Raw genomic sequence first — 8,932 nt, 5'->3', positions numbered from 1 at the left:
CGGACGCGCTCAGCTATCACAACTAATATGCAGTGTTTTCAACCACATATTGTTTATTTTATGTTTCAGACATTTAAATAGACATAAGTACTAGTAAAACAATACATTTGTAGTTTGTAAAATACACACTGATGTCTATGGAAGCAGCAAAAACAATCTATTCAAATGTAATTTGCCGACGTGTTTTATATATCAGACACACATAGCGGAACTATAAAGTTTACTCTATTTTTCTCCCAGTTCAACAGCCACTTACTTTCATGTATTTCGGGAGAAACTGGGGAATTCAGGTGCTGTAAATCCGGCTGACAGGACTCTGAACTGCAGCGCTCATCTCGTTATAGATCAAGATAATTTATAAAGGTTTTTAAACGAAGAATCGGAATATCAGATAGTTGACATGGTAAGCAAGTTTGTGAATATTTTTAAAGGAAAAACGAAATAAAACGAATAGCGATACATCTGTTAGTTATTGTGGCTGCGGTGTGTCTGTCACGTGACAATCATGACGCGTCGCCATGGAAACAAGGGGTCAGGTTAAAATATTTTTAACTTACGCATGAAAGGGTTGATTTCAAAAAATAAATATATTCTAGGTAAACAACAGTAGCCCAAGTTTAGTAAAACATTTTTTATTAAGACTATAAAAAATAATTCTGCATCCATTTTTAGGTGTGCCATCTACTGTGGGTGGCACCGGCACACCCTGGCACACCCGTGGCTACGCCCCTGGACCAAACGTTTATCAAGGAAAATACATTTACAGGAAAATATGTCACATTTAAAATACTCTCATTTCGTGGGAATATCGGATTTCATTAGGCCCAATCAAGTAAACAGAATTTGTCTAAAGCCACTTTGCCTGCAAAAGTGATGCTGCTGGTAACTTCCACTATCTGAATGGGGTTTTCAGCTCTTCAGATAGGAAGGCATTGATCAAGCTGTCTCACATACTGAGAGGCACTCTCAGACCATTTGAGCCAAATCGACTACACGTGTAGGCCTACTAGAGATCTTTCAAAGATTACTGCCAAAGCCTGGGACAGCCTGCATGAATTACCTGACCACAATTCACTTATCTGATGAAATACACCTGGCCCCTTTGACCTCAGGTTGTTTTGACGATATGTGTTAGATAACCAGGCCAAAATAATTGGCAATTATTTTTAACCAGCCCAACATTTTCTCCTGAACATCCTCTTTTACATTTTGTAAACCCTGGGCATGTCATTCAGGATCCTATCGGCAAACTCTCATTATTCTATTGTAGCAAACAAACTGCCCTTGATCCCATAATAGATGAACTGTCTGTTTTGGAATGCTGGTCAGGAGCTGCTGAAGCAATTGCAGTGACCCATGAATGATGCTTCCCAGCTGCCAGTGTGAAGTCTCGGGGTGGCCGCATCTGCAGACACTTGTCCCTCATCATTAGCTGGAAGTGAGCAGTCTTGATTCCTCCTGATGTTGTGTGGAGGAGTTCTGCTCACTAAAGGACAGGTCAAGTACATTATTAGTGCACTTGAGATGGCATTACACTTCCCATTACCAGCTGCATATTCCACACCAGAACTCCCCCATCATCAAACAGTTTAACAAATTAATACTACGGCCTACTCATATCGGACTTATAAATGAATGTAATTGTATTATAGGCCTGATGAAAAGCTAAAATGCATAAAACAACTCTTACAAAAACACCATGTGAAATAGTAGCCTAAGCCACCGTATTTTGAGGCCTATAGAGCTGGTAAGTCCCGCCCCTTCCGCTAACCCCGCTGGACCTCTAGGTTGAAAAATCGTCAATGCAAGTGAATGGGAGAAAATAATTATTTTCTGGTCCCGTTTGAATTTTGCCATGAATGTGAACATATGTTGTCTGTGAATTTTTTATATAATCTTTCGTGTGAAGAATGCTACAATTTAGCGGGTAGAAGTTTGATACGGGTAGACTTTGTGTGAGAGCACTTTGTGGACTACAACTCTTCGCTGCTTTCGACGCGTTTGAAACGTCACCACGACTCGCACACGGACACTAGCTCACGGATCCCGCTTAACATGGCTGTGTCTTTGGTGCACTTCACCGCCTTCTTTCAGGGAGAGGACAAAATTGTTGAGGTTGGCGAAAACCACGGGTAAGTCAACTTTATGGGGTGACGTCACATAGGCGACATGAAGTCTTTCTCGTTATGTCTTTTCCACAACTGCTGGCCAAAGAATCATACCATATACTGTCAAACTCGTAACATGAAAGATTATATAAAAAATTCACAGACAACATATGTTCACATTCATGGAAAAATTCAAACGGGACCAGAAAATAATTATTTTCTCCCATTCACTTGCATTGACGATTTTTCAACCTTGAGGTCCAGTGGGGTTTTACGGAAGGGGCGGGACTTACCAGCTCTATACAATGTCCATACAGAATAATTGCCATAATCATGCACCAGGATATTTTGTCTTCATGAGGAAACTTCAAAAATAAAAGACAAAGGTCACCATGATATCTTATCTGAAAAAAAAAAAAAAAACTCATGCAGATACCATACTTTGGTAGCTACAATTTGGTAGGATATTTTTTTATATAGCTATATAAGATAGTCTCGTTTTAAAACATCAATAAAAATAGGCTAAAGATCATTAAAATAAACAGTCATCTTTTACCATACATTGCCAGCATATATTTTATGTAGGAACCATTAAACCCGTTTATACATGTGTCCTTATTATAGCCTATGTCTTGTTTAATCATTCAGATAGCCAAAATACAATATAACCTACCTAACACTCAAAAATAGGGAGGAGAAATAAAAATAAAAACAACAGCCAGGGGAAAAGAAGATTTACAAAAAAAAAAGGCTATAAAAAAAGAAAACAATACAATACAATGGTATACAAACAAAGTTACGTTCTGTTATTGACCTCATCTGCCTCTACCAACATGTCCGCGCTCTACGTCCGATGACGCATTTCCGTTCACGTCCGCGCTCCTCCGATGATATTCGTCTGCTTCCGCTTGGAACTTCCTTTCTGGCAGCGGCTTAATCTTCGCCAACATGCCAGTGAGTACCAGAGAGCAAAAACATGTCAATATACACCACAAACAAGCCATCCAGACCTAAATATTGAAGCGCGTTCACGAACATATCCATGTTACTGACCTTAATGTGCGCGTTACCGCATGAACGAGAAGATGAACATAAAAATAAGTGTTAAGTCCTGAATGGTTCGGAAGCGTGCGTTCGCGCTCTGCATCAAGATGGCGGCGCACATATAACAAAACATGGACGTTTAACCGTAACGTGTCGCACATTTAAGTATAGATGTGTTTATGCGGTATGACATTATTCATTCATAATCTTAAAACTGCTAGATTGTTTAATTCCCGCATTTGAGATGTTACAAATGGCTTAATGACTGTAAGCGATTACACAAAGCTCTCTGGAGTTGCCAAAATTAACTGAAAATGCTCAAGACTCAAAGGATTTTGAACGGCTGCCTCAAAATCTAATGTGATGCCTACTTGGACACTATTTTTGGGCATCATACGCACACTTATGTAATGCCCAAAGATGCTGTCTGGCTAGGCAGCTCACCATATTTCAATACAAGTTTATGTAAAGTAGCTGGTCAGTTGGTGTTTAAAAGCATTTTCTCATGTAATACCATGTTATTTATGTAAATAGCTCGCAAAAGACTTGCTGCACCCCACCCCTGAGGAGGAGAGGAGGAGGCACAAGAAGAAGCGACTCGTACAGAGTCCCAATTCTTATTTCATGGATGTCAAGTGTCCAGGTGGGTGTCCTTCACATAATCAATATACTGGATGGTTGTACCTATCCGAGTCCGGATGGTCTTAAACATGGTTTTTTATGTTTCAGGATGTTATAAGATCACAACGGTGTTCAGCCACGCACAGACGGTCGTGCTTTGTGTCGGTTGCTCAACTGTGCTGTGTCAACCCACCGGAGGCAAAGCTCGACTAACAGAGGGTTTGTTTGTGTTTTTACTAAGACTTATGCCTACTACAGACTGCGATTTTGGCAATCCTGTAAGATCATTACAAATCACACCGTACGACATGGATCTAATAAACTTGTGTATGACATGTATGTAGACTGTACGATGATTGAATCATAGGCCACGACGCAAGTTTGTATAGAAGAATAAAACATCAACAGCATGTGCTAGTGGTAAACAGAGCAAGATGAATCGCACTTTGGCAATTGTGTTTTTTATGTGTGCTGAAAAAAAGTGGAGCAAGCGAAAGAGGAGAATATGGATGTGGTCATCAGACACTGTCAGAAAATGATCGCAGACTATCTTTGGTCGCAAGACCGTGACAGCAGCCGTCTTTGAACCTGAACCTTTGAGCCACGATTAGTCATCTTTCGTCTGGGACAGCCCAAAATTGTACAATGTGTACTGGGACATGTTTAGGAGCGAAAGTGGAGTTGGAAAATCTAATAAGCTGTTTGGTTGTTTATTAGAATGACAGTCAGAAACTCTCATATCATCAATAACATGTTGCGATAATGTCATTCACTTAAGAACTGAGGTTTGACATTAACTGTAGTAGATCTGTGTTTTTAAAGGACAAAATAAAGCATTACTTAAGAATCAGGAATATGATTTTCTTTGGATGTAAGGAATGATGCATAAGCGAAGTTGTCCATTTGGAATGCAGGCTTTTAGGGTTGAACTCATGGAAATGAGTGATTGTGCTTACAGCGAGTTTTACTTTTGATGCTGGGAGATCTGTGATGTCATTGGTTAAAACTGTCACTATATATTGTAAATGGCTTCAAAGAAAATAGCCCACTTTAAATTAGCAGCCGCCATCTAGTGCAAACATAATTTTGGCTCCGACTTCAAATAATGACAGATTAAAATAGTTTTTCATTGAGTATGACACCATGTGAAGTCTTTATTGTGAGTTTAGATGCTGAAGTTCTAAACTCAAAGTCATTGTTCGCACAAGCTGATTTTGTCTGATTTGTGGTTATTGCAGTAATGCAGGGGTTTTGATGTGCGTGATATTGTTCCTGAATATCATTATTGTTATAGGCCTGCAGTTCATTATATTCTCTGACATCTTTCAAACCTTAAAACTCTTGCAAATGTTGATCTGATTGAAATGGATACTAAGCTATATTTTGGATGGATGTTTGTGGTTCTGCTTCGGAACAGAGATTTATATGGTTGAATCCTTGTTTTGTGCTGGCAGAAGCAAAGGGAGAATAAAAATGCAAAAAGATAATAATTGCAATGGTCCATTGAAAGGTGAAGTTTGTCATTTTTGTATTAAAATGCCTTCTATACCAGCTTAATATGCATTGATAACTAAGCCCTTTGTTGGTAGATTTTCCTGAAAAGTATGAATTCTGTATCTCTGTGGTGGGATTATTTGTTTGTCCATATAATAGAAGATATGGTTGTGCTCAGAGTTTTTGTATTTTGGTGCTGCTAAAGGCACAGAAATTACACTTCACTAAAGATTACAGGATAAAGACAAACGTTTGAGGGCATTGTAGGGTGTTCTTCATGCTTTTGTTGTTAATGAGCTTAGTGTTTGTTTTTGATAATGACCTCTCTTATTCTCATTCCTCCAGGGTGTTCCTTTCGAAGGAAGCAGCATTAAGATCTTTTCTGGATGCTTCCTCAGAGAGTGAGACGGAAAGAGAGAGAGAGGCGACCGGCCTCAGTGACAGCAGCCTGATTATTTCAGGCAAGAGATGAGGAGATAAAACCAAACACCCTTAGAGGTCTGAAGAACCGACGGGAACACCCTTTCAACCTAGCGTCTCTTTTTCTCTCTCTGTCTCGGTCTCAATAAAATGTTTGGGCTACAATGATGTTGTAATGAGTTTTTTGTTCAAACTGTCAACCACTAAACCCTGTTACCTAAGTTATTTGAAGGGAAAGGATTAAACAAAAATATATACAGTAAAAAAGTATTTTTTTACAAATTTATTCCTGTGATGCAAGGCCGAATCAGGGTCACATGATCCTTCAGAAATCATACGAGTATTTTGAATTGTTTTTCGAAAAACATTTGTTGAAAATGATGCTGCGTAATATTTTTATGGAAATAGTTTTCTAGGATTCTTTGAACATTTATTTGCAATAGAAAAAAACGTTCTAAATGTGCTGTATTTTGATCAATTTAACGCACTCTTGCTGAAAGTATAGATTTCTTAAAGTCTTAGTGACACCAACCTTTTTTTATTTTATGTGAAACTGCCATTTTGGCCCGGACTCCTTGGAAGAATAGATTTCATATCTCATTGGGACTATCCTGTTAAAAAAAGGATAAATAAAAATAAATATTTATTGCTAGAATATAAAAACATACAAATAAATGTAAACCATTAAAAAGGTTTTAAACATCGTAACAGTCCAGATTTTTGGTAACAAACATATTGAAATAAATTGAAAACAAAACAGCACATATTTAATTCGACCAACATTGAATGGAAACGAGTCTTTGAATTTGAATAATCCTAGAACTAGATATATTTAGCGTACATGTTTTCCATGAGAAGTGGGAAAATGCGATGTTATAATACTTCAGCAATAATGCTTAGGTTGTGGAGTGGAGTTTATTAAAACGCAAAGTAAAAATGCATAAAGATTTCTGAATAGCTTTTCAAACAGCATTTGGGCGAAAATCATCCTAGTATTCATAAAAGGTTCATAGAGATGACGTTCATCATCAAGGCCATTGGACTAAGACCGATGAATGGGATATTATTGAAGCAACACTTGTGTGTTAGAAATATTCAAATAGCATCAGTGGATGACATTTTTATTAATCAATACCTGAGAGAAGGACTGCAAGAGGTGACACTTATTTACAGTATATGTGCACTTATTTGTACTTACAGTGAACTAACCTAAGAGTACTGGGTAAGATAAGATAATTACATGGGTTAAGGTTACGTTTAGGGGTAGGTTCAGGGTTATTAACCAGTTATTGTAATTAGTACATAGTATACATGGGAAACAGGACTAACCTGCAAGATAAAGTGGTAGACCAAAAGAGGTTCAGTATCTTTTAAGTTGTTTGCTTACGATACTGTATGAGATGAGCTGTAAATAATTCCCTATTAAGTACAGGAATGTGTCAGTGTGCTAGAATACTCAAACTCATCTACGCAGCGTTTAAAATCCCACAGTGCAGCACATTGACAGAGAGCAGCCTTTGTCAGGAAACAGTGGTGTCATGTCATTTAGTCTCCCAGATCATTAGTTGATTGCTTCTCTCTGCCGAACTGCTATCTTCAGTGGTTCCTGAATGATAATATGATGAAATCAATTCAATTGTATTCTCTACCCTCCAGGAACGAGAGCGGTGTGCAAAGATGTCTGTGTCCCTGCTTAACCAAATCAACTGCAAATTGTGGCTGCCTAATGATGCCTTGTGGGAATGAAACTGCAGACTCATGGGAGGATCTCATGATTACTTTCAAGAGTCAAAACTTTTGAACATCACAGTACTTTCTCTTATTTATATTTCTTCACGAAATCATCAGGATGCATCTTTACCACATGGTGTTTTCCTATGAACCATGTTATGGAACAACGCAGTCACGCTATGGATAATAATTTTCCCATTATGAAGAACATTAGTCTAAGCACCACACGCTTTCTCCCTTCATTTCATATACTTGAGCAAGAGCCCAGATTCTACCGCCCTGCACAAATGCAGTTCCCGAAATGACCACATAGTGTCAGGAAATCTATAACCCAGAAGTCTGCTTTTGCACATCTTTAGCACATGTGGTTTTCTGTTTTGAATAGTGTTACTGGTCACCAAACCATGCTTTGTTGGGAAAAAGTTGTTAAACAGGATGAGCAAAGGGGGTCTGGGACCCCCAGAGGGACACAAGAGTTTAAGCAAACAGTGTAAAAATACTTAAAAATAAGATTCAAAATAAACACATTAAAGAACATAATTACGTAGCTTCATAGAAAACAAATATTTCCCAAATTAATATTTAAATTTTTGACGATTCTTACAGAATAAACTGGATCTTTTTATCTAAGAAACTATATGCCTTTTAAATTTTAGGATTGGGGTGCCTCATACGAGGAGATTTGAGGGTCCGTAGCATCGTAAAAGATTGAAAACCCCTAGGCTGTGTGGGCTATTGGTTCTAGGTTCTATTGGGTAAACAATAGCCTCACATTTCTTTATTGTGATACAAAAAGATGCTCTCAAGGGTGAACTTGACCTTCAGCCGCCACAGTCCCGAAACTCATTCAGGTCTGGGTCCATTCAGTTATGCAATCACCACTGAATGAACCGATCAATTCCTGCTGGACTTTAAGTTTCCACTCTTACTCACAAACAGCTTTTAAGCATTCCTTTTTTGAAGAACAACAGTTTTGTGAAGGTCTCCTAAATGGAATCAAACATCTTGGCATCGTCATTTTTAATGGCGCTGTCTTTAGGTGATATATTAAACGCTTGTTTTCCATGACATATCTATATGTTATACCGCTGTTAGGCTTTCTCTCAGAGAGCAGTGGGGTGTGAAAGCCTCTCCAGATGCCTGACTGACTGTAAGCTCCGCTCACCTCGGCTCCCTCCCCGCGTGAAGAGGCTACCGAAGGGCATCTGTAGTAATAGGGTAATCTATTATAGGGCTCTCACTCGCTCTCTGGTTTCCCATTCCCAGGCCCCTGTCTCAGCACTTCGTCAGGACGAATGAGAGGAGGAGTTTAACTAAGCACATTACTGTGTGCCACTTGCATATCCCAGCACTTCCTCAATTAAACCCCCTCCAACATAATCTCCGTTATCCCATTAAGACACGTGCACACACACAAGCATGCATGCTTGACTTACTGGTGTCCCTTACAATTTTTTTTTTTGTATAGGCCTATTTGGAAAATTTGCCAATTTCAGACTGTTAAAAAGCAATTA

The 8,932-nt window shown here is 38.6% G+C and overlaps 1 protein-coding gene across 1 annotated transcript; it reads left to right on the top strand.

Moving 5' to 3' along the window:
* The first annotated feature begins 2,960 nt into the window (after positions 1 to 2,960).
* rps27.1 (ribosomal protein S27 isoform 1) lies at positions 2,961 to 5,852 on the top strand. Its single transcript, XM_081375921.1, has 4 exons — positions 2,961 to 3,062; positions 3,687 to 3,795; positions 3,882 to 3,992; positions 5,613 to 5,852. The coding sequence occupies exons 1-4, from the start codon at positions 3,057 to 3,059 to the stop codon at positions 5,639 to 5,641; spliced, it is 255 nt and encodes an 84-aa protein (XP_081232047.1). The 5' UTR covers positions 2,961 to 3,056; the 3' UTR covers positions 5,642 to 5,852.
* The last annotated feature ends 3,080 nt before the right edge of the window (positions 5,853 to 8,932 follow it).

The sequence above is a fragment of the Scardinius erythrophthalmus genome (genome assembly GCF_964197995.2).
Source record: "Scardinius erythrophthalmus genome assembly, chromosome: 10".
Taxonomy (NCBI): Eukaryota; Metazoa; Chordata; class Actinopteri; order Cypriniformes; family Leuciscidae; genus Scardinius; species Scardinius erythrophthalmus.
The sequence above is the reverse complement of the archived record's forward strand: the minus strand, read 5'-3'. Positions and strand labels throughout refer to the sequence as shown.